This window comes from Mesoplodon mirus, assembly GCF_964341445.2.
Source record: "Mesoplodon mirus genome assembly, chromosome: 7".
NCBI classification, from domain to species: domain Eukaryota; kingdom Metazoa; phylum Chordata; class Mammalia; order Artiodactyla; family Ziphiidae; genus Mesoplodon; species Mesoplodon mirus.
The window spans coordinates 9,852,546-9,878,201 of NC_138983.1; the positions used below are offsets into that span (position 1 = coordinate 9,852,546).

Consider the following 25,656-nt stretch of genomic DNA (forward strand, 5'->3'; position numbering starts at 1 on the left):
CCCTGGGGCTTGGGCCAAGGCTTGGGCATCTGAAGGAATGAAACAAAATCCTTTCCTTGCCCGCCCTCGTGCTTGGGATTAAACCCAAATCCTGAAGGGATTGCTGGAGGGAGCACCAACCGAGTCCTCCCCAGTGTCCCGTGGGGCAGTAGGTTATTGGGGGCTGAGCCCAGCTCCCTCTCCCGAGAAGTGGTCTGCTGCCAGGAGAACGGGGGCTCTGTCGCTGCCTCACAGGGGATCTTGGGCAGATCCCCTTGCCGTCTCCCTGCCAAGTGTCACGGAAGCCTGGAGCTCACAGTCGGAGCATCAAGGCTGCCTGGTGCGTGCGTGCGTGCAGGGCAAGGCAGGATTGATTGGTGATGTCTGCCAGCTGCACAGCAAGGCCTGTGGTAGCTCTGGTTTCCCCGCCCTGGTCAAGGGACAGTAGTCAGAGGTGGAAGAAGGTGGATGGCCCGGTCCTCTGAGGACCCAGGGTAGGCCTTGGGAGGTGTCTTGTGGAGCCTGATCCCCTCCCCTCAAGTAGGGATGTGGGCCCAGGCCAGTTGGTGTCCTTCCTTGTGGGGGTGGGGCGTAGCAGCTTCTGGGTCAGTATTTACTGGGGCTGATGATCACTCGAGGGGACTTCTCTGTTGACCTGAGACCTTGGGGCCACTCAGCTGGTAGGTCAAGGCCCCCCCACCCTATCACTCTCTTCAGCCAGTAGCCTTTTCCCTCTTGCTCTCCCGCCTCCAAGACTCTCCCTCTCTTCCCAGCCCTCCCCCCTACTCCACTTGTGATTTGAATCCCTTCTGTCTCCCCAGCCCTCTCGGATGTTCACTGGTTAGGCCTCCTGTCACAGACGTTCATTCATTCACTCAACAAACGCTGGGCAACACATATGCCAGACACTGTTCCTGGTGCAGGGGGTACCTCGCTCGAGCTGAGACTGTCACGGGGAGACTGGCAATAAAAACAATGCACGGGTGATATCCACGGTGTCAGATGGAGGAAGTAAAAGAAGGAAGGCGATGGAGGATGTCAGGGAAGGGTGCATCCTGCCACACTATATGGGGTCACCTATGCCCTCTCCTGCATACCAGTAAGATCTTTCTGTCCTGGGTCAGCCAGGGGACAAGGGAGGATGAAGGTCTGGGCCCTGGAGCTGCCCGTTCCTGCCCTGAGCTTCTGTGCTCCTGGTCCAGCCACACCCAGTGCCAAGGAGACACCAGGCAACATTTCAGGCAACCTGGCAGAGAATCCCCACGCCAGATGTGCTCAGCCTGCCCCTGCAATAGCATTTCCTGTTGTCAGGCCCAGGTGGGGCAAGGTGAGCAAATGGTAGCTGAGATGCCTGGGGGGTGCCTGTGATCCTTACACTCTGGCGTCAGTATCTCCCAACAATACCTAATAGCTGAGCACTTACTGTGTCCCAGGGCTAGTTCCAGGCCCTTTAAGTGAACGAATTCACTTAATCCTTAGGACAACCCTACGAGGTACTGTTTTCCTCATTTTGCAGATGAATCGACTGAGGCACCACGAGGTCATACAGGAAATGGTGGCCCCAGAATAGGAATAAATGAGCCCAGCTCCAGAGCCCACGGTATTAGCCAGCGTCCTAGATGCTTTATACTCACCACCTGCCCCGTCCGGGATGCTGCATTAGGTCCTTCCCTGTTTTTCAGGGATGTAGAAACAGGCTCAGGCAGTGGCGGAGCAGGATTTTAATCTCGGTTTGTTTCTTACCTTTACCCCGTGAGGGGTGCCCTCACCCCTGCTCTTCAGGCTTCTGGGGGTGGGTATGGGGGGAGCTCAGGGCTTTGGCTTTTGGAGTTGGGGGAGGAAGCTTAGCTCACATCAGCCACACGGGAGTTGTTCTCTTAAGTGAATTTTCTAGATAACGCACTCAGGTCTCTCTCAGTAGTGCTGCACAGGTGGCCACCTCTTAAAAGCCAGCACCAACCACAGTCACCGAGCCTGAGCACAGCCCCACCCTGGCCTCACACATTGCGCTGCTGTGTCACATTTTACCATCTGCCAAACCTGTACTGATTTGGTCCTGCCAGGGTTGTGTACCTGGGCAAGTCACTCCTCTCTGGGCTTCAGTTTTCTCATCTTTGAGTTGGGAATATCAGACTAAATGACCTTTACAGCCCCACTCTTTCTCTTTTTTTTTTTTTTTCCATTTATTTTATTGTGGTGAAAACCCACAAAGTTTACCATCTTAGCAGTTTTTCATCGTATAGTTCAGTAATGTTAAGTATATTTGCATTGTTGTGAAACAGATCTCCAGCACTATTTTATCTTGCAAATCTGAAACTGTACCCATTAAACAAATCCCCTCCCCCATCCCTGGCCACCACCATTCTATAACTACTTTAGAGATTTTATATAAGTGAAATCATGCAGTATTTGTCTTTCTATGACTGACTTATTTTACTTAGCTAATGTCCTCAAGGTTCATCTGTGTTGTAGCCTGAGACAGGATTTCCTTCCTTTTTAACGCTGAATAATATTCCACTGTATTCATAGACCTCATTTTGTTTATCCACCCTCTGTTTATGGACATTTGGGTTGCTTCTTCCTCTTGGCTATTGTGAATAATGCTGCTATGAACGTGGAAGTACAGATATCTGTTTGAGACACTACTTTCACTTCTTTTGGATATTTAGAGGTGGGATTGCTGGATGATATAGTAGTTCTTTTTAAACAATATTTAGTTATTTATTTATTTATTTGTGGCTGCGTTGGGTCTTTGTTGCTGTGCGCGGGCTTTTCTCTAGTTGCGGCAAGCGGCGGCTACTCTTCGTTGCGGTGTGCAGGCTTCTCATTGCGGTGGCTTCTCTTGTTGCGGAGCACGGGCTCTAGGCACGCAGGCTTCAGTAGTTGTGGCACGTGGGCTCAGTAGTTGTGGCTCGCGGGCTCTAGAGCTCAGGCTTAGTAGTTGTGGCGCACAGGCTTAGTTGCTCCATGGCATGTGGGATCTTCCCTGACCAGGGCTTGAACCCGTGTCTGCTGCATTAGCAGGCAGATTCTTAACCACTGCACCAGCAGGGAAGCCCCCATATAGTAGTTCTATTTTTAATTTTCTGAGGAAACTTCATACTGTCTTCCATAGCAGATGCACCATTTTACAATGCCACCAATAGTGTACAAGGGTTCCAATATCTCCATATCCTTGCCAGCACTTGTTTCACTGGTGGTTTTTTTTGGTTTGGTTTGGTTTCTTTGTTTTGTTTTGTTTTGTTTTTTGCGGAACGCGGGCCTCTCACTGTCGTGGCCTCTCACGAATCCGTGTCCCCTGCATCGGCAGGCGGACTCTCAACCACTGCGCCACCAGGGAAGCCCCTCACTGGTGTTTTTTGATAATAGCCATCCTACTGGCTGTGTGATACCTTATTGTTTTTTTTAATTGAAGTATAGTTGAATTCCAATGTTGTGTTAATTACTGCTGTACAGCAAAGTGACTCATTTATACATATATACACATTCTTTTTCAGATTCTTTTCCATTATGGTTTATCACAGGATATTGAATATATTCAATAGTTCTCGGGCTTCCCTGGTGGCGCAGTGGTTGGGAGTCCGCCTGCCGATGCAGGGGACACAGGTTCGTGCCCCGGTCCAGGAGGATCCCACGTACCGCGGAGCGGCTGGGTCCGTGAGCTATGGCCATTGAGCCTGCGTGTCCGGAGCCTGTGCTCCACAACGGGAGAGGCCACAACAGTGAGAGGCCCACATACCGCAAAAAAAAAAAAAAAGTTCTCTGTGCTATACAGTAGGACCGTATCCTACTGTTGTTTATGCATTCTATATATACCAGTTTGCATCTACTAATCCCAGACTTTTCCACTCCTACCCTCTCCCACCCCTTGGCAACCACCAATCTATTCTCTATGTCCCTGACTTTGTTTCTGTTTTGTAGGTAGGTTCATTTGTGTCATATTTTAGATTCCACATATAAGTGATACCATATGATATTTGTCTTTGTCTTTCTTACTTCACTTAGCATGATAATTGCTAGCTGCATCCATGTTGCTGCAAATGGCAGTATTTCGTTCTTTTTTATGGCTGAGTAGTATTCCATTGTACATATGTACCACATCTTCTTTATCCATTCATCTGCCAATGGACATTCAGGTTGTTTCCATGTCTTGGCTATTGTGAATAGTGCTGCTATGAACATAGGGGTACATGTATCTTTTTTTTCTTTTGTATAAAACACAGTCCCTACCATTTATTTATTTATTTTTATAAATTTACTTATTTTATTTTATCTATTTTTGGCTGCTTTGGGTCTTTGTTGCTGCATGTGGGCTTTCTCTAGTTGCGGTGAGCAGGGGCTACTCTTCGTTGTGGTACACGGGCTTCTTATTGCAGTGGCTTCCCTTGTTGCGGAGCACAGGCTCAAGGTGCACGGGCTTCAGTAGTTGTGGCTCGCGGGCTCTAGAGCACAGGGTCAGTAGTTGTGGCGCACAGGCTTCATTGCTCCACTGCATGTGGGATCTTCCCGGACCAGGGATCAAACCCGTGTCCCCTGAACTGGCAGGCGGATTCTTAACCACTGAACCACCAGGGAAGTCCCACAATGTATCTTTTTAAATTATAGTTTTGTCTGGATATATGCCCAGGAGTGGGATTGCTGGATCATATGGTAATTCTATTTTTAGTTTTCTGAGGAATCTCCATACTGTTTTCCACAGTGGCTGCACCAACTTACATTCCCACCAACAGCGTAGGAGTGTTCCCTTTTCTCCACACCCTCTCCAGCGTTTGTTATTTGTAGACTTTTTTTTTTTGTAGACTTTTTTTTTTTTTTTTTGCGGTACGCAGGCCTCTCACTGCTGTGGCCTCTCCCGTTGCGGAGCACAGGCTCCGGACGCGCAGGCTCAGCGGCCATGGCTCACGGGCCCAGCCGCTCCGCGGCATGTGGGATCTTCCCGGACCGGGGCACGAACCCGTGTCCGCTGCATCGGCAGGCGGACTCTCAACCACTGCGCCACCAGGGAAGCCCTGTAGACTTTTTAATGATGGCCATTCTGGGGCTTCTCTGGTGGCGCAGTGGTTGAGAGTCCGCCTGCTGATGCAGCGGACACGGGTTCGTGCCCCGGTCCGGGAAGATCCCACATGCCGCGGAGCGGCTGGGCCCGTGAGCCATGGCCGCTGAGCCTGCGCGTCCGGAGCCTGTGCTCCGCAACGGGAGAGGTCACAGCAGGGAGAGGCCCACGTACTGCAAAAAAAATAAAAATGATGGCCATTCTGACTGGTGTGAGGTGGTACCTCATTGTAGTTTTTTGTTTTGTTTTGTTTTTTAAATTAATTAATTTATTTTTGGCTGTGTTGGATCTTTGTTGCTCAGCACAGGCTTTCTCTAGTTGTGGCGAGTGGGGGCTACTCTTCCTTGCGGTGCGCAGACTTCTCATTGCAGTGGCTTATCTTGTTGTGGAGCACGGGCTCTAGGTGCAGGGGCCTCAGTAGTTGTGGCATGTGGGCTCAGTAGTTGTGGCTCAGGGGCTCTAGAGCACAGGCTCAGTAGTTGTGGCGCACATGCTTAGTTGCTCCATGGCATGTGGGATCCTACCAGAGCAGGGCTCGAACCCATGTCCCCTGCACTGACAGGCAGATTCGTAACCACTGTGCCACCGGGGAAGCCCCCTTCATTGTAGCTTTGATTTGCATTTCTCTGAGATTAGTGATGTTGAGCATCTTTTCATATGCCCATTGGCCATTTGTACACAGCCTCTTTTTTTTTACTACGGGGTATTCTAAGGAGCTCTACTGTTCCATCATAGTGATGCCTCCAGGGAGAGTCTTTCATGGCTGCTAGGGCTCTTGAATAATGAATAATAACTCTTCACTGAGTAGTTGTGTCTAGGGCCTAATAGCCAAGCTCGAAAAGTGGTGAGCTTTAACTCAAAGCCAAATCGCAAAGCTCTGACTTGGGTCCACTTTGCGTGTCTGCTGGAGAACAAACGCCTGGGCTTTGTGACTGCTCTTTCTGGTAGGCCCAGAGTTTTTTGGAAATTTGCCTGACTGGGCCACCGTCGCCCCTACGCGGCCTACACAAACATCATTTGGCCCCAGGACAGTGGCTGGTGGCACCATAGGGGTGTGGAGACTTCAGTGTGTCCAAGAGGCTGTGTAGCAGCTCGTGGAGAAGCCCAGCAGGGGCTGGGACAGGGGCTCTCTTCAAACCTCATGTGCCCCCCCCAAAAAGTGCTCCAGCTGGCCAGACCCTTCCTTGCCTTTTGGATACTTCCCCCTCCCCCTGCCTAAACCCAAAGCCCTGACAGTGGCCCCTTGGCAGCTCAGGAATGTCAAGTAGTCCCTCTCTCTTTCCAAGTAGCCTGAGGGGCCTCGCTGCCCTGATGGGGGTTTGGAGACAATGGAATCCCTAGTTTCCCCAGGGCCCCTGACTCCAGGCAAGTTGCCAGCCCCACTGGTTTGAAGCCCAGAGAGGCTATGGAAGTCCCTAAGGCCTGCAGAGAAATGTGGGAAGCTGCTGGTTGGGCTCTGGGGAGGAGACATAGTTTGGGCTTTTAGCCACTCAACTCCAGGTAGCAGGAGGGTTCAGCCGTCTCTCTCCCCCTGTTGGGATGAAGTAGCTGGAGGCAATGGCCTGGCCCTGAGCCCTGTCCTTGCTTTACCTCCAAGGGGATCCTATGAGGGCCTTCATCTGCCTCATCTCTCTGGGGGCAGCTGGGGCAAGTGAAGGTTCTAACCCACTCAATTCCCCACTACCTCACATGAGGTGACACCAGGCTGGGGCCCAGGGAACGGGTCAGGTGTCAGCAACTGACCACTGATGGCTGCTGAAGACAGGGTGAGGGCCACGCCTCCTCCATCTTTGTGCCCATGTGTGAACGTGGTGGGGGCAGGGGCATCTGCCGTCACCTCCAGCCTTAGCTGCCAACCACATTCCTCTATCCCCACACATGCTCAGGGAGGGGGTTTGAGGATGCCTCAGTGGAGAGGGCTCAGGCTGCCCTTGGCTGTGCTGGCGACAAGGCCTTACTGGTTGTCCTGGCAACCGAATGCAGGTGCTCCTGGTACCAAGGAGAACCCACACGACCCCTCAAGCCCTTCTTTGGATCCTGCCCAACCTGTCCCACAAATATTAGTGACAATGATTTCCCACAAAGTGTTAAACGAAAATAAAATTTTAGCACATCAGAGAACTGTACTTAGGGTTCTCAAAGTGTGTTCTCCAAACCAGGACATCCGCATCACCACATCAGCATCACCTGGGAACTTGTTAAAACACAATTCTCTGCCCCCAAAGCAGACCTGCTGAGTCCCACTCCGGGGATGAGCCCAGCAGTCAGGGTCTTGACAGGCCCTCTGATGATTCTGACTTGCACTCAAGTTTGCCACTTCCTGCCCTGTAGCATAACCTTAGCCTGATTTCATTCGGGTTAGGTGTGAATTCTTAACTTTTAACACGTACCTTTGTCTCAAAAAAACTACAAAGTGTAGGAGAGCAACCTACACGCTCAGAAGGAATTTAAGTAAAAAATAGGCAAGGGTACCGTACCGAGCAAGCCAGCCAGTAGAGCAACCACATCCGGTGAATGACAGCACCCCACTCCCCACTCTGGCGCCCCTGCTCCCCTTCTGCCCCAGTGGCCATCCCCAGGCGTCACCGACCCTGCAGCTCCAAAGGCAGGAAACCCACCGACTTCCATAGATGGTCCGGGGCGGGGGCGGGGGGAGGGCGGTCAGGCCAGTAACCTCAGCCCCGATGGAGGGGCCTCGCTGAGCCGATTCCGGGGACCCATGGTCTGAGAGCTGTATACGGTCACCCTTAGGTAGTGTCCCCACCTCTGAGCGCTCAGGGTTTAACGTTCTAGGAGGCGCAGCGGGAAGCCCATTCTTCGCAGACTCTTGTTCTGGGCCCCACTGGTCGCGGACCGGACCCCCGAGGGCGCGGCCGACGCCGGCTGTGGGCTTTCCGCCCCTCCGGCCCCGCCCCGCCCGCGCCCTGCCGAGCGCAAGCCGGGCTGCGGACGGTGCCCCCCGCAGGCCAGGGTGTGGTGGCCGCGGAGCCTCGCGGGCGGGGCACGCCAGCCTCGACACGGCCCTCCCCGCCAGCCCCGCCAGAGCGCGGCGTAGCCAATGGGGGCCAAGGCGCTGCGCCGGGATTGGGGCGGACACGGGGCGGCGGCAGGGGCCGGGGTGCGGGGAGGGGCGAGGCGAGCGCTGTCAGCGCGATTATAAGGGAGTGAAAAGTTGCCGGCAGACAGCCCGGCGCACGCTCGTACGGCGGCCGCAGCGGCAGGGCGGGGCCGCGGAGCAGCGGGTGGCGGCGGCGGAGGAGGTCTTTGAACGCGGCCTCGCTCCTCAAGGGGTCTCGCTCGGCGAGGTCCCGGCTTCGCGAGGACTTTTGCACGCAGCCATGGGCGGCGTCGGGAAGCCCGGAGGGGGACCTGCGCAGCTCGGGGCGCCGCTGCCCACCTTGCGCTGGGAGCAGATCCGCCCGCACAACCTGCCGGGCGACAAGTGGCTGGTCATCGAGCGTCGCGTCTACGACATCAGCCGCTGGGCACAGCGGCACCCGGGGGGCAGCCGCCTCATCGGCCACCACGGCGCCGAGGACGCCACGGTAAGGCCGCCCACCGCTGGCGGGGTAGAGCCCAGCGCTCGCTGGGGCCTGCTTGTGGGCACCGTGCCCTGCTCCACCGGCGGGGCCTTAGCATCCTTCCTACTCTCGCTGACCTTTGACCTCCCGGCCGGGGACCCAGAGTTGGGATGTACTAGCCGGGGCCTGATGTGGAGTAAGGAGACAACATCAGCATGGAGGACCCATAGCCCCGGCAGTGGACCAGGGCTGGGCTGGAGCAGGTCTGTGCGGGAGGAGGGGGCTGTCAGAGGTGGGTGTGTCATGGCAGAAAGCGCTGGCCCTTGGTGGGGGGGCTCCCTGATGCTCTGAGGTTCCTCCTCTCAGTGCTGGCGCTCCCAGACCAGGCTCTTCATGCTGAGCGCTTGCTGGATGCCAGAGGCAGGGCGGGTTCCCCAGGGGCTGGCAAGGATGTGCCATCAGAGGCTGGAGGCTGGGCAGCAAAACTTGAGCGAGGCCTAGAGGTCTGTGGCTTTCCCAAGAGCTGCTGTAAATGGCTCTGAGGAGCCGTGACTCACCTCTCCTGGGCTAACAGCTGCATGGGGGAGAATTTTTCTAGTCAGGCTGGGTGGGCCTCTTTGGGAAGCACATTCACCCCAGGAACAGGCTGGCCCCTGTGGACCCCAGCTTCCCCTTTCCAGCCATGTTCAGACATGTTTTGGTCAAGGAGGAATGTGGCCTGTCCAGTGGGACCATCTGGCAGAGCAGCATCAGGAGGAGGCTCCTCACCAGCCCCTTTTCCCACAGTCCCCCATCTGGACAGTAGGCCTTGGGGCCATGACACTCTGTCCTTGACCATCCAAAATTCTAGGCTGGTCACGCTGGGTACCAGGAAGGTCTTCAAGATTCCAGGGGATGAATCCCTAACTGGCGGAACTTTAGATAACAAAAGCGATTGTGTCCCGTCGCAGGAGGGGGTCAGTGCCCCTGTTGCCAGAAACATCTGCTCTCTGCCCACTGCCTTCTCCCATGGCTTGGGCAACCTCCCCGGGACTCTTTTAGGGGAAAAAGTGTCTCTTCCTCACTCCCCTAGGAAGCTGAGAGGTTAGGGTCAGAAACCTCCTGAAACTCTAGAAGCTGACCGAGGAAGCCTTGTGGGTGGTGCTGAGCGGCCCGGCGGTGGCCACGGAGTTGGAGCTGACTGTGGGCCAGGGAGCGTGTGACCGTGTTAGGTCTGCACATGTGCGAACGAGGCATGTGTTTGTGTGCGTGGTTATACATGTGTGCGTTGCTGCCAGGGCGTGGGGGGCATGAGGTGCCACAGCCCCTCCCCCCTCAGCCTGGCTGAGCCCTGGACACCCCTCCAGGATGCTGGGGGTGGCTACTCTGGCCTTTTTTCAACCTCTGACCTGTCGGACGGGATGGAGGCTGGCAAGAGGAAGACGTTGGAGAATATTTACGAATCGTTTTTTCCTGCTTAGTGCCCAGGTCTGTGCTGGGGGCCCTCCCGTGTGGGAACCCCATTTAGCTCTAGACCCTGAGCCCCCCCGTGACAGTTTTCTCACTGATTCATCGCCAGTAAGGTCTGTTTTCCCATTTCCATTAAAACACTCTATCCGTTCCCTGGGGCCAGGTCCCGGCTCTGCCATTGGAGGCTCTGAGGGACCTGGAGCCAGGCATGTCACTCCTCTGAACCTCAGTTTCCTCATCTGTAAAGTGGGGACAGCTGGGCCAGACAGTGAGCCGGCTGGGGGCGGGACTGTGCCTTCTCAACTCTGTGGCCCCAGAGCTGCCATGTAGTCGTTCCTGGTCAATGTATGTTGCCAGCTGATAAGTGTGAGTGTGCCCTGCAGACTGTAGAGTGCAGTGGACAGCCATGGCATAGCCACCTCTTTGCTGGGTGACCTTGTCTGGTTCATTCACAGCTGTAACAGGACATGATGTTAGATCATCTCTTAGCTTCCCCGAGGCCCCAAACACTGGGCTGGAGTTGCCAGAAATACCTGGTCTGTTCAGGCTAAAGGGGCTGTGAGGAGGCTGGGGTTGGGGGACCTCAGTCTTTGTCTGTGGTGGGCCCACAGGGCAGAGCAAGGATCAGATCACCCCAGTGCCCTGTGTGGTCCAGCCCAGACCCCAGGCATGCCATCCCCAGCCCTGGAACACAGGTGGGGGTGGGGCAGCCGTCTTGCCGGGCTCTGTTCCCGCAGCCACCTTTTAGCAGCCCCTGCCGCCCATCAGCTGTTCTCCTGTTCACGCCACAAAAGCCTTCCTGCCAGGAAATGCCCAGAGTTCCTGCGCTGTGAAGTCAGTCTGTGGCCATCCTGGGATACAAAGCCGGGTACCCTGGGGAGAGTGCTCTGGGCCTTGGGCCAGGTTTGTCTAAGAGTCATAGGCGGCCTGAGACTAGTGGAGCCAGCCATGGAGGGGTGAGGCCCAGCCACTGCTGGCCATGAGTTTACCAGGGCTGGGCGCCAAGCACCTACTATGTGCCAGGCTCCGAATTCAGTGCTTGATTTATAGATACTCCCTCTTTGAATCCTCACGATACCTCTATGGGACAGGTACTGTTACTGCTATTTCCATTTTACAGATGAGAAAACAGACTCAGAGAGGCAAAGTGACTTGAAATTAAATGATGGGTCTGGGATTTGAATCCACAGCCCATGCTCTTAACCACCTGCTCCACTGCCACTTAGCTGTTTCATTCATTCATTCATTCATTCTTCAATGATCAAATCATTAAATCCAACAGCAGCTATGCAACGAGCATATCCTACGTGCCAAACCCTGTTCTAACCTCTGAAGATACAGCTGTGGACAAAAAACGTGCTAGGAGGGACTTCCCTGGCAGTCCAGTGGTTAGGACTCCACTTTTCCGCTTCAGGGGGCACGGGTTCAATCCCTGGTCGGGGAACTAAGAATCCACATGCTGCGCAAAAAAAAAAAAAAAAAAAATCTGCTAGGAGGATGTTCCTTGGCAGAGGGACCAGCTAGAGCAAAGGCTCAGAGGTGGGACTGTACTCCGTGCATTTAAGGAACAGCAAGGCTATCAGCTATCAGCGTGGCTGGAGCACAGCAGTGAGGAGGGCAGGCAGTGTGGTCCAGAGGTAGCAGGAGAAGCAGGACTTTTGTTTTATCCTAAGGGGAGCGTGAAGGGCAGAGCAGGGAAGCCAGGGGAATCTGATATACATTTAAACAGATCCCTACTGAGGAGGGGGAAGGCAGAGCCTCCTAGGAGAAGGGGGAGGCATTAAGAGAAGAGATGGTGGGGACCTGCCCTCCCCAGGGGAGGCCACTTGGAAGAGGTGGCCATTCACCTGGGCCCTGGCATGCAGGTATGTCCAGGGCAGGGGGCAGGTGATGCTGTGGGCTCAGGCACACCAACAGGAACCATTAGGATTTAGCTCAGTGTGGTCTTGAGAAAACAAACTTCAGACGTAGTCCTAGTGTTAGCCCATTTTGCAGATGAGGAGACTGAGGTTGAATATGGGTGATTTGAAGGGACCTTCTTGGAACCCTCAAAGGGCAGGGCCTTTGCCCTTGGGCTTGGAGGGTGGGGTTTGTATCTGGGAGTTGGGGAGGGGCAGGTCTGGGCAGATCTGAGGCTCTGGAGCAAGGGTGGGGCCGGAGACAGGGGCTGGCCAGGAACTCAGACGACCTGGCTCCAGAGCCGAGGAAGCGGTACTTACCACGCCAGCTGCCTTGAAAGCTGCCTAAGGGCCACTCCCCGTGAAGTGTGACCTCTCTGGGCTCTGTGGGTGTTTTCTGCAATGTCCCCACCCACCCAGGCCCCTGGTGGGGTGAGAGGGGGATGGCAGTGCCCTGGGGGAGGCGTCGGATCGTATGGTGCTGGGCAGGAACTTGGGGAGCAAGGGTGGGGATGCTAGTATCCTAAGCACCCTGGCAGTCCCTCTGCATTTCCTCCCAAGGATGCCCAAGCAGCAGCCATGGGTTTCTCAGGAAACAGCAGCGGGAAAGAGCCAGAGCTCAGTGGTGGAGAGAGGACCCGGGGCCAGAGGGCCTGGCCACTTCAGGCCACCGCTGGGTCAGTGACACCTGTGAGGCCAAGGGTGCTGGATGGAGGAACCACCACCACCACCACCACACCTGTCACCAGGGACACCAGGGGTGCTGGGGGAACATGGGCAACTTCCTGAGGACATCCGTCCTTGAGCTGGGCTCTGCTGCTCCAGCGGGAGTTGATGCTCATGTTCAGGGCTGTGTGCCCTTTGGCCTCAGTTTCCTCATCTATAAAATGGGGATACTGATAGTGCCTCCCCATTGGCTTCCTGTGAGGAGACCCAGGGAGAGGATGGGAAGGAGCATCTGACCTGGGCGTGAGATCCTGCTTTATCTTCCCACCCAGGAGAGGGAGGGAGGGAGGAAGAAATTCCTGGATGTGTCCACACCCCCATCCTCACAACCCACTGCTGCCTCCTGAGCCGAGGTTAAGAGGAGCAGACCCAGATCACCTGAGCCCCCAGCATCCCTGCTTCCTTCCCTGCTCTACCCCCTTCCTGATCTGGACCATTCCAGATTCTTTGCAGAAGTGACCAGAAATGCTCCCTGCCGCCCCTACCTTATCTCTGGCGTGGAAGGATGCTGCCAGTCTCTCCTGTTTCCTAGCCTCAGGCTGGCGCACCTCCACCCTCCTGCCTCAGGCCTGTGGGCCTGAATCTCAATGGACGCCAGTCGCCTTCTAAGTGCTCTGCCTGCACTGACTCAATCCTCCCAGCAGCTCCACGAGATGGGTATTTGTGGTTCCTGATTTACTGACAAAATATAGGATGGAGAGGGGGTGCGACCTTGTCTATGGCTCCAGGGCTCAGCTCCTAAGTGGCGGCTCAGATTCCATCCCCTGCAGGCTGGCTCCTGAGTCTCCCCACTCCCACCCTTAACCAGCTGCTACCTGGAGTTCAAGGCGGGGCTGGGGGCAGGGCAGGAGCTGCTCTGAGGCTTCCAGGGACTGAAGTAAGGCTGGGTGGGAGCTCTGTCCTGGGAGAGCAGGGACATCACAGTAGACCTGGATTCAAATCCCAGCTCTGCCACTACAAACTCTGACCTGGGCAGGCCAGAGCCTCTGTTCCCTCACGGGCAAAATGGTTCAGACCCCTGGCTTGTGAGCTCCTTGCCCACTTATTCACACCTGCCATCCTGCCCCTGCTCTGTGCAGGGCTCTGAGGCCACCGCTGTGAACAAGGGCCTGTCCCTGCCAACCGCAGCTTATGTTTAGAGACATCTTTTTTTTTTTTTTTTTTTTTTTTTTGTGGTACGCGGGCCTCTCACTGTTGTGGCCTCTCCCGTTGCGGGGCACAGGCTCTGGACGCACAGGCTCAGCAGCCATGGCTCATGGGCCCAGCCACTCCGCGGCATGTGGGATCTTCCCGGACCGGAGCACGAACCCGCTTCCCCTGCATCAGCAGGCGGACTCTCAACCACTGCGCCACCAGGGAAGCCCTAGAGACATCATTTTAATTCTAAAAGTTTCACCCAACTCTATTCCAAGAACTAGTGAGAGGCCTCAATTGCCACCCCCGTGGGGGAGGGTCACAGAGTTTGCACCTATGCCCCTGGGAGGACGTTTCCAGGCGCATCAGGGGTGGGGCCTCCTGCAGTACACTGAAACTTGGTCAGTGCAGCCCCAGAAACACCAGGACCACCATCCTGACCCCCACAACCCGGTCTCCGAGGTCAGCCAGATCCTTGGCTACTCGGGATGGTGACCAGCCTCATGATGAGGGCCCCTTCCCCCAACCTAGGAGACCCACTGCCTCCCCTCTGACCAGGAGTGGCCACCCTGGGGCTACTGCCGAGTGGCCACAAGCACAGTTTTACAGTCAGACCAAGTTCTGGTCCAACCTCCATCAAATGGAGCTGTGTGACCTTGGGTAAGTGGCTCAACCTCTCTGAGTCTTCTGCCCAGCTCCTGAATCCTTAAGCAGAGGCCACAGAGGACCGAGTCACATGGCCCCAGCCAATGTTCCAGAAAAAGCTGTTTGCTGAGGTTTTGGTCTGCGGCCAGGGACCCACCTTGTTGGTACTCAGACCACAAGAAGCGTAGGCTCAGCAGTGCCCACCCAGCCCCAGGAACCCGAGCTGCTATCCGAGGACCTGCCACAGCCCCGCGCATTCCCACCTACCAGCTGAAGGCTTGTCCACGAACTCTGGGATGTCCCTGCCCGGACCTGAGGGGCCTCACACCTTCCCTCCTCAGTGCAAAGGACATGCCTGGCTGGGGGTCCCTCGGGCAAGCCTGGCTCTGTCCTCCCTCAGGGCATTTCCAGGCCTGGCTTTGGGTGAATCAGGACCAAGGGAAAGGAGTTGGGGAGGGAGAGCTGCTCCCACAGCTCCTCAGCGTGGCCCTGGAGCATCTGGGGTCTGCCGGGCACTGGGGTGGCCCCAGAACAGACACAGAGGTCGTGAGAGAGCAGGGCTGGGAGAGAGGAAAGCCTGGGGCCGTAGCCACAGTACACACATCTGCTCTGTGAGTTTGTGTGTGTGCCAGGTTGTGTCTGTCTGGGTGTTCTTGTGGCCTTGCCTGTGCACGTATTCCCAAGCGTGTCTGGGAGCCTTAGTGGGTTGGTGGTGGTGTCTGCACGTGTGGAGGCGCATCCTTATGGCACTGCACTTCCGTGACACGTGTACACCTCTGGTGTCACACGCTTTGCGTGCATGCCGTGTGCCTCTGTGTGCATGTGGGCTCTGTGTGCCACCAAGGGGGTTTCCGAGAAAACGAGAGGTAATCAGAGTCAACGCGCTCGTTCAGCCTTAAAAAGGAAGGAAATTCTGACATGCCACACATGGATGAACCTTGAAGACATTATGCTAAGTGACAAGTCAGTCACAAAAGGACAAATACTGTATGATTCCTCTTCTGCGAGTCAATTCTTTTTTTTTTTTGGCCGCACCTCGAAGCAGGTGGGATCTTAGTTCCCTGACCAGGGGTGGAACCCGTGCCCGCTGCAGTGGGAACGCAGAGTCTTAACCACTGGACTGCCAAGGAAGTTTCTACAAGTCAATTCATAGAGACAGAAAGCAGCACGGTGGTTTCCAGAGGCCGGGGGAGGTGGAAATGGTGAGCTAGGGTTTCATGGGGACAGAGTTTCAATTGGGGAAGATGAAAAAGTTTTGGAGAGGGATGGCGGTGATGGTTGCCCAACAGTTTGAGTGCACTTAATGCCACTAAACTGTACACCTCAAAATGGTGACGATGGTCAATTTTATGTGTGTTTGACTATAATTAAAAAGAAAAAAACTGGGCTTCCCTGGTGGCGCAGCGGTTGAGAGTCTGCCTGCCGATGCAGGGGTCGCGGGTTTGTGCCCCGGTCCGGGAAGATCCCACATGCCGCGGAGCGGCTGGGTCCGTGAGCCATGGCCGCTGAGCCTGCGTGTCCAGAGCCTGTGCTCTGCGGCGGGAGAGGCCACAACAGTGAGAGGCCCACGTACCGCAAAAAAAAAAAAGAAAAAGAAAAAAACCTTAATGCTCTATAGTCCAGAGCGTGAAAGGCCCTGGGGGCACGCCCCTTTGATTTGCCCCCTGGATTTGCCTAGTTCCAGGCAGGAGAACAGACTTGCTCAGGGTCACAGTAAGCGGGGCCAACCAAGCACAAGAGCAGCCTTCCTCTTAGCTCCCCAGTAGGCCAGCGCCCGGGCAGCTTCCTGTGGGGCCAGCCTCCCCTCCCCCCCGCTCCCAGGGGTGCTGCCCCTCCATCAAGGCTCTTCCCTGGTGAGGGTGAGGTCTGTACCTATACAATCCCTTCCCCTATTATGAGCTCCAGGGAGGGGCCCCAAGTCAGCCTTCCCAAGGGCCTAGGTTATCCCAGAAGCTACATCCTCTGAGCCCCCAGGTCCTTAGACTGCCCTGGGCCAGTGAGAGAGCAGGCAGCAAGAAAGGGGACCCCTTGGGTGAATCCTGCAGGGGTGGCCTCTAGGTGGGAGCTGGAGGGGCCTGAGGTGTTTCTGTCCCCGGGGATGGGACGGTGTGGGATGTCCTGAAGTGAGTGCAGGGGCCCTGCTGTTTTAACACCCACCAGGCACTGCTAGGCTCATTAGCAGCCAGCAGTCACCTTCCCTGGCCCAAGGGGACCCGCCACTACTCCAGGCACTGCTTCCACAGTTCAGGCTGCTGGCCGGTGGGGGGTTGGCTCGCTCAGAGAGAGCCTCTGAAAGTGCAAAGATAAAAATTGGTTGAAGAGCTGTGAATGACAATGAGCCAGTGACACCAGTGCTAGATCAGGAAGACTGAGTGAGTCCCAGGTGTGAAGTTCAAGTTTACTCACGCTTCAGAACTGCCCGGTGCTAGAGGTGGGGGTCACTTCCAGACCGGTCCCTTTCCACAGCACTTTATCTTTCCTGGGGTCGCTCTCTTCCTCCAACCCCTTCTCCTGCTTTGCACCCCGCCCCCATAACAGAGAATCACAGGAATGTTAGATTGTTTATTTAACTTGCTGTTTAAAAAACTTATATTTTCCACTCCTGCTTTTAAAATCAAATGAGTTTAACTGTTTGAGCATCTTCGGGCTCTGTGGTCCTCGACTGATTTTTTTTCTCCCGGTGGCCCAGTGGTCGTCAATTACAAGTTTCCTCACCCACATTTTACCCACTGCTTGTGTTTGTGAAAGCCGATTAATCTGATGTTTGTGACCCAGTAGAAAAGCATATGATTTCCAGAAAGCTTTCCAGTGATCTTTTTGGAAAAGTCAAACCCTTTCAGGAAAGGAATCAGAGTCTTCCAGGGAGAAGTTTCTGTAAATCCTGATTTTTGTTTTTTATTAATTAATTAATTTATTTATTTTTGGCTGTGTTGGGTCTTCGTTGTTGCACCTGGGCTTTCTCTAGTTGCGGTGAGCGGGGGCTACTCTTCGTTGCGGTGCGTGGGCTTCTCATTGCAGTGGCTTCTCTTGTTGCGGAGTGCAGGCTCTAGGTGTGTGGGCTTCAGTAGTTGTGGCTCGCGGGCTCTAGAGCGCAGGCTCAGTAGTTGTGGTGCACGGGCTTGTTGCTCCGTGGCACGTGGGATCCTCCCGGACCAGGGCTCGAACCTGTGTCCCCTGCATTGGCAGGCGGATTCTTAACCACTGTGCCACCAGGGAAGTCCCAATCCAGACTTTTTTTTAAAATATTTATTTATTTATTTATTATTGTGGCTGTGCCGGGTCTTAGTTGCAGCACGCGGGCTCTTAGTTGCGCCATGCGTGTGGGATCTAGTTCCTTCAACCAGGAATCGATCCCGGGCCCCCTGCATTGGGAGCATGGAGTGTTACCCACTGGACCACCAGGGAAGTCCCCTGTAAATCCAGATTTTAAAATACCCAACCAAATTTGGGGAAGGGCCCCATGGTGGCGTGAAATAGCTGGAGCCTGGCAGGCGAGGGATGTCTGTTGGGGCACCCAAGGCCTGGGGAGGACCAGGGAGGGCTCACAGGCAAGGCTGACCTGTGTGGTCCTATTTCTGTGACTGCTGAAAAACCAGCTGACTGCCTGCCTGCCTGCCTGCCTGCCTGCCTGCCTGCCTGTCTGTCTGTCTGCTCTGCCCTTCCATCAACAGCCCTTCCACTTAGTCTCTGCCTGCTGCCTCTGGGTGCTACTCCAGCGGTCTGTCTGTCCACCTGACTGTCTACTCTCCTTCAGGATGCCTTCCACGCCTTCCACCAGGACCTCAATTTTGTGCGCAAGTTCCTGCAGCCCCTGCTGATTGGAGAGCTGGCCCCGGAGGAGCCCAGCCAGGATGGACCCCAGAATGTGAGCAGGGTCCTGGTGGAGGCTAAGCCCCCAGTGGGGGGCTGGAGGGGATGGAAGGCATTGCCAGTAGCAGCTTCATTCGAATTTTCCCAAGGGGCCCTGGGGCCAAGGCTGGGTCTGCCATCCCTTCCTGGGCAGACAGTTGTATGCACAGCTGTAGGGACACCTGCGCCAGCGTTTGCTGGGGGACCCCAAGCAAGCCCCTTCCCTGCTCTGGGCCCTGCATCCCCGTCTATGATGAGGATTTTTATGAGCTGCACACTCGGGGTTTTCCCTGCTTCTCAGGTACCCCACACCTTTTGTGGGTGGCGGAGGAGCCTTTGCCGCCAGCCAGCAACCCAGCTCACACCCCAGGCTGGGCACTCTCATCTCTCCATCCCCTTCGGCCACAGACCCACTGGGTCTGACACTGGGAGGAGTGGTTGTTGGGGGGCTTCCGGGGACGCCTGGGGCCTCCCTCGCTTCCTCGGCTGACCAGCCGTGCCGCTGTGGCAGGCCCAGCTGATCGAGGACTTCCGAGCCCTGCGCCAGGCGGTTGAGGACATGAAGCTGTTTGAGGCCAAGCCCACCTTCTTCGCGTTCCTGCTAGGCCACATCCTGGCCATGGAGGTGCTCGCCTGGCTCATCATCTACCTCCTCGGCCCCGGCTGGGTGCCCAGCACCCTCGCCGCCCTCATCCTGGCCATCTCCCAGGTGACCCCAGCACTATCTTGCAGCCACCTAAACTGACCAACAGACACAGGGCCTGGCACACATGGACACTCGGGACATATTTGCTGAATGAATGAATGAATGAATGACCAGTCCTGTAAGTGTGTATCTGTGGGTCAAGCTGCAGTTTAAATATGCGAAGGAAGCTCTTTACTTAATAAGCCCAGAGGGAGCCCACGGCTGGGAGCTGGACGGCTGCCGCCTACAGCTCCATGACAGACCCGCAGCCCCTGGACCTCCCGAGGAAACTGGCCTGCTAGGGTCTAGAGTGGAGTGCCATCTTTGGGGGTGCCCTGTGAGCTGGGAGGGCTGGCCAGTGCCCAGGGCTGGGCCCCAGGCGGCTCCCTGCCTCAGCTCCTGACCCTGCGTCTCCCCAGGCCCAGAGCTGGTGTCTGCAGCACGACCTGGGCCACACCTCCATCTTCAGGAAGTCCCGGTGGAACCACGTGGCCCAGCAGTTTGTGATGGGGCAGCTGAAGGTGAGGCTGGGGGCGGGTGGTGGGCAGCCCGGAGCTTAGTGGGGGGGGCCGCACTGGGTCTGCGCAAGTGTGCGGTTGCCATGGAGAGGGGGGCGCGGCCTGGCCCCACTCCTGAGAGCCCCCTCCCCTGCAGGGCTTCTCTGCACACTGGTGGAACTTCCGCCACTTCCAGCACCACGCCAAGCCCAACATCTTCCACAAGGACCCGGATGTGACCGTGGCACCCATCTTCCTTCTGGGGGAGTCGTCTGTCGAGGTGCATGGGGGACACTCTCGGGCTGGGCCTGCAGCAGAGGGGAACTGGTAGTCCCTGAACCCCCTGCTGTGGCCCAGCCCCTGACCCAGCCCCCGACTGTAGCTCCAGGCTGAGCCCCTGCTCTGGGGGTACCCCTTCCCCCTTTCCCAGTTGGCTAGAATCCAGAGTTGCCTTGGCCCCTGGGCCCCAGCTGGCCCCCTGACCCTGCCTGGGACAAGGAGGGCCTGGAGAGCCGCCCTCCCCAACGGCTGCCTGTCCCCACAGTACGGCAAGAAGAAGCGCAGATACTTACCCTACAACCACCAGCACCTGTACTTCTTCCTGAGTGAGTGTCCGCTTGCCCCCATGGGGGTGGGAGCCATGCTGGGGCCTGCACGGTCCACTTGACGGCTTCCAGCCCCCTCAGCACGGCACCTGCAGGTCTCTCCCGGCCTCTCTCCGGTCGCCCTAGCCTGCAGCCCAAGCCCACTTCCATCGCCAGGCCTTTGCCCCAGCCCTTCCCTCTGCCTGGGGCACCTTCCGGCAGAAGGGAGCAACCACAGCCTTGCCTGGAGCTTTCAGAGTTCCTTCCTACCCTCACCTCAGGGCGATCCAGAGCTCTAGGGCAATCGTTGGGGCCACAAGGTGAGGATTAAAGGGCGCGGATGTATAAGGCTGGTGCCGACCTGCTGAAGAGGCACAGGAGGTGGCGGGGCGAGGACCAGCCTGGAGAGGCTCAGACACGGAGGGAATGAGTGAGGACCAGGCCTTGTGGGTGATGCGGGCTCATCCCAGCAGGATGGGACCGGCACCAAGTGCCGCTGGCCTTCCTGGAGGAGCAGAGCCCCGCCCCCCTCCCTGTGCCCCGCCCCACCCCTGAGCCCTCTCACGCCCCTCCTTGCAGTCGGCCCGCCGCTGCTCACCCTGGTGAACTTCGAGGTGGAAAACCTGGCGTACATGCTGGTGTGCATGCAGTGGATGGTGAGTGGGGGCCCTGCCCGGGTCCCCTGGGCGTACAGCTGTGGTGGCAGGAGGTGGGGCGTCATGGGGCAGCCCCTCTCAACCAACGCAAACAGGTGTGCCTGTGATGGTGCGGTAGGCGTGTGCACCCGCGCAGGGGGAGTGAGTGTGTGCCTGTGTGTGGTTGTAGGGGGGAGCGGGTGTATGCCCAGGACGAGCTGTGGGTCTCTCACGGTGGGGTGTCCTCCCTGGGGCTAGGGATCCACTGGGCCCCCTCTGCCAGGCATTTGTCTTCCCGGGCAAGGCTTCCCTCACCCTGCACCCCTGCACAGCACCTTCACCTCCATGGTCAGCCCCCTGAGGCTGGCAGGGCAAGGATCCTATCCACTTACTTGGCTGAGACACCCAGGCCCAGAGAGGGGCGGTGACGTGCCCGTCGGAGGCACATCAAGCAGAAGGTGGATGACCCAGCTCCCTTCCCGGCTGCCTCGAGGCCTCTGCCCTCCTCCTCCCTCCTCTACAGGACTTGCTCTGGGCCGCCAGCTTCTACGCCCGCTTCCTCTTGTCCTACATTCCCTTCTTCGGTGTTCCTGGGGCGCTGTTCCTCTTTGTGGCTGTCAGGTATGGCCAGGTTTGGCATGGCGGGGTATGGGGAGCTCACACACAGGCGGCAGGGGCCCCTGACCACAGCCCTCCGTGTCCCCATCTGCAGAATGGGGACAGTATTGTCTCCCTGGGTTGTTGAGTGGCAAGATCCTGGGGGTGGCAGGCCTCAGGGAAGCGGCCTGGCTCACAAGCGGCCCCGGGGGTGTCCCTCGTCTTGAGTAGGGCAACTCTGGGTTCAGCCTGGCAATGGCCCCTGCACCACTCAGCTGCTTTAAACACTAGTGGGGAGGGGTTGCCGCAATCCCGTAGTACAGATGGGGAAGCTGAAGCCCAGGTCTGAGTGGTCAGCTGGACATGGGGTAGTGCCTGAGCCTCCCCTCGCAGGGTCCTGGAGAGCCACTGGTTCGTGTGGATCACACAGATGAACCACATCCCCAAGGAGATCGGCCACGAGAAGCACCGGGACTGGGCCAGCTCTCAGGTGGGCAGCAGAGGCGGCGTCCATCCTGGGGGTGGGGGTGGGGTCCCAGCGGAGAGGCATGGGGGCGCTGACGGGGCTGCCACGGGGTTGGGCTCCGTGCCAGCCCCCTCACTTGTGCCCCGCCCCCTCCTGGCAGCTGGCAGCCACCTGCAACGTGGAACCCTCTGTCTTCCTTGATTGGTTCAGCGGACACCTCAACTTCCAGATTGAGCACCAGTGAGCGCAGGCCCCAGGGGCCCACGGGGGTGGGAGTGAGGCCTGAGCCTCTCTGTCCAGTCTTCCCCCAGGGAGGCCGAGACGTGAGCCCTGGATTTCCTGGAGGGCCCGGGAGAGGTGGTGAGCGGGGCCCGGGGGGTGATGGGTGGGTGGGGGTGCCAGCACACGCTCTCCCCGCCCCCAGCCTCTTCCCCACGATGCCGAGGCACAACTACCGCAGGGTGGCCCCGCTGGTCAAGGCCCTGTGCGCCAAGCACGGCCTCAGCTACGAGGTGAAGCCCTTCCTCACCGCCCTGGTGGACATCATCGGGTAAGGGTTCTTTGCTCACGGTGGCTCCCTGGGGGCCCCTGCCCACCCTCGGCCTGGTCAGCCCCATCCTGAGCACCCACCTGGCTCTCTGAGCTCACGTGGGCTCCTCTGTAGAAGCTGGCATCCAAGGCCTTTCCGATCGGCCTTTCTGCCCTCAGCCCGTGACCTCCCTTCCCGGTGTCCACCCACGTAGCCAGGGTTTAGGGAGCACCTACCATAGGCCCAGGCCCTGTCCTTTGTGCTACAGATACATCAGTGAGCAAAACAGGCTGACATCCCTGCCTTCCTGGAGCTGACATCCGAGCGGGGGAAACAGAAAAAAGGCACTTAAAATAAGTAAATTACAGAAAATGTGAGAAGGGGAGAAGTGCTTCGGCAAAAAAGAAAACAGAACCACAAAACCTGAGGGTGGGGGCAGGAGAGGGACTGGGTGGTGCAGGCAGGGTTGCAATTTTTAGTGGGGTGGCACGGTGGGTGGTATTAAGAAGGCAATGTGTGAGCAAGACAGGGAGGAGGGGAGAGGGCTGGCCATGGAGACATCTAGGGGAAGAAGATTTGGGGCAAGGGAATAGCCGTGCAAAGGCCCTGAGGCAAGAGCGTGCTAGGTGTGTGGGAGAGTTGCTGAGTGGAGGAGGGGCACGATTTTGGAAAGATGCTCTGACTGTGGGAATGTCCTGATGGGGCAGAAAGAGCAGAGTGGGTGTTCCTGCAGCTGTCCAGGGATGACATGGCTTGGCCCTGATGGTAGCCTTGGCAGTGGGGAAGAGAGGCCGGATTCTCAGCCAGAGCTTTTCCACCTCTGTGCCTTAGCACATGCTGTTCCCTTTACTTGGATGCCCTTCCTTCTATACTGGTGTTGGAACACCTACTTCTCCTTTTTTTTTTTTTTAATTAATTAATTAATTTTTGGCTGTGTTGGGTCTTTGCTGCACGTGGGCTTCCTCTAGTTGCGGCGAGCGGGGGCTACTCTTCGTTGCAGTGCGCGGGCTTCTCATTGTGGTGGCTTCTGTTGTTGCGATCACGGGCTCTAGGTGCGTGGTCTTCAGTAGTCATGGCTTGCGGGCTCTAGAGCGCCGGCTCAGTAGTTATGGCGCACTGGCTTAGTTGCTCGCGGCATGTGGGATCTTCCTGGACCAGGGCTCAAACCCGTGTCCCCTGCACTGGCAGGCGGATTCTTAACCACTGCTCCACTACTTCTCCTTCATGGCCCTTCCCAGCCCGATCCTTGGGGCCCCTGCCACTTGGCATGGCCCCTTGAGGACACCTGGCACAGGGTTTCCTAGCAAGTTCTTGATGTTTCTGGTTCCTCTGCCTGATGTCAGGCTCCTGGTGGGCAGATTCCACGCCTTACAAATCTCTGGGTCGCGGGGCTCAGCAGGAGGAAGCAACAGAGAGAGCTGGGCGAAGGAGAGACAGGCCCACCCTGGTTCCTGCCTGGACTTGGCCTTGGCTGCCCCCCTCCCGACTCAGGGCTAGGTCCCGCTCCAGTTAATGAGCGTGTAGCCTCCTCTCCCAGTCCTCCCCTCCAGCCCCACCCAGCTGCCTGCCCCAGGGGACAGGGACTCACGGGGAACGGGGACATCTCTACTCACACTCATCATCGTGGGGGGAGGGGGTTAATATATGCACTTGAGTCCCTTACCTCTTCCTGCCCCCCCGCCTCCCAGGTCCCTGAAGAAGTCTGGCAACATGTGGCTGGAAGCCTACCTCCACCAGTGAAGGCAGCGGCACCCAGGGCCCCAGCGCCACCCAGCCACCCAGTTGGGCTCCCCCACCTGCCCCCACCTTGCCCTGCCTCAGCCTGAGGACCCTGCCCGCCGTCCTGGGCCCCCTCCCCGCCTGCTCCACGACCCTCAGGCCGTGGCTCTAGAACCCACGGGACCAGGGCTGGGGGCATGGTATATAAAGCCACACGGTGAGCATGGCATGTTTTCCTAGCGCAAAAATTTAGGGAAAAAGGTTATTTTTATATAAAAACAAACCCAGGTATATTATGGAGTAGAGTGTTGAATTTGCATGAATTTTGGAGCTGGAGTTCAGATCCTTGGGCCATCAGGGTCTTGGTGGGGCGAGGGGGTAGTGGTGGATGGTGGCTTTCCGCTCTGGGTCAAGGAGCTGGCATCTGCCTTGGGCTCAGATCACCTGAGGGCCTGGTCCCTTCCTGTTCTTCACCCACTCACCAGCAACCTTGGCAGATCACGCTGGGCTCACCTCACTTTACTCCTTTGCACAGTGGGACAGGGGCTGGCGGCAGACGGGGGCTCAGGGCTGAGCGCCATGTCTGTAGGCGCCCCCAGGGGGCACAAGAGGCACCCCTGTCCTGGATCTGCACTGGCTTCTTGCAGCCTCAGCCTCAGCACTGAGGGGCCTCAGAGGACCACGGGCAGCGGGCCCCCTGCTGATCTCCGACCCACACTTGGCATCACACCTGTGGAGGTGCAGCTGACCATGCTCAGTGGCCTACAGGAAGTGATCCCGGATCCCCTCAGAGCCTGCCTGGGGCCAGGTGCTTGCCTGCAGTGAACCATTCAGGCGGGACCCCTGGGAAGGGGCTGTTTCCGTCCCTGGAGTCTGAGAGCACAGCGCTGTCCTTCACTAATAAGCCTTGGGCTCCTCATCTGGAAGATGGGTGTGGTTGGCCTGGGCCTGTGGTATTTGGACACTTCTGGGGAGGGAGTTGCCTCTTGGGGCGGCTTCCTGAAGGTGGGGAGAGGGGCTTCCTCCGCTCCCAGTACACACACACTTCGGCAGCTCCAAGCTGAGCAGAAGATTTCATTTGAAGCAATGTCAGCAGCTTAAAAAAAAAAAAATTGAGGGCTTCCCTGGTGGCGCAGTGGTTGAGGGTCCGCCTGCCGATGCAGGGGACACGGGTTCGTGCCCCGGTCCGGGAAGATCCCACATGCCGCTGAGTGGCTGGGTCCGTGAGCCATGGCCACTGGGCCTGCACGTCCAGAGCCTGTGCTCCGCGACGGGAGAGGCCGCAACACTGAGAGGCCCGCGTACCGCAAAAAAAAAAAAAAAAAAAAAAATTGAAATGCTGAGCTAGAATTTCTCTGAGGGACTTTCTGCAGTGGGAGCCGGCATCTCCCCACCAGCTGCAGGATTGCCCCCCACTCTGTCTGGGCTCCCATGGCCCCGGACTGGGTTCGCTACAGGAGGTGGAAGAGGTGCAGGTACCGCAATTCTTGTCCAGTCTTTCCAGGGACCACCCAGCCCCACCCTGACCCCCTCCACGCAGCTTCCACCCCCTCTTCTCTGGAATCAGGCAGCCAAGGGAAAGACCTGCCTCTGCCTGGACTCTAGGCTGTGACCTTGGGGAAGTTATGCAATCTCTTTGAGTAATAGTATGACCTCCTAGGGTGATGGAAGATCAAAGGGATGCTTTGAA

The 25,656-nt window shown here is 57.1% G+C and overlaps 1 protein-coding gene across 2 annotated transcripts; it reads left to right on the forward strand.

Annotated features, from left to right (window-relative positions):
- The first annotated feature begins 8,181 nt into the window (after positions 1–8,181).
- FADS3 (fatty acid desaturase 3) lies at positions 8,182–24,259 on the forward strand. 2 transcript variants are annotated; one of them, XM_082629611.1, is made up of 12 exons: positions 8,182–8,577; positions 18,160–18,270; positions 18,766–18,963; positions 19,359–19,460; positions 19,594–19,716; positions 19,981–20,041; positions 20,600–20,676; positions 21,179–21,276; positions 21,646–21,742; positions 21,879–21,958; positions 22,143–22,268; positions 22,516–22,660. In XM_082629611.1, the coding sequence occupies exons 1-12, from the start codon at positions 8,371–8,373 to the stop codon at positions 22,562–22,564; spliced, it is 1,329 nt and encodes a 442-aa protein (XP_082485737.1). In that variant the 5' UTR covers positions 8,182–8,370; the 3' UTR covers positions 22,565–22,660. The 2 variants fall into 2 exon arrangements, with proteins under 2 accessions (XP_082485737.1, XP_082485736.1); XM_082629610.1 differs by lacking the exon at positions 22,516–22,660 and adding an exon at positions 23,936–24,259 and having other exon boundaries at positions 8,183–8,577.
- The last annotated feature ends 1,397 nt before the right edge of the window (positions 24,260–25,656 follow it).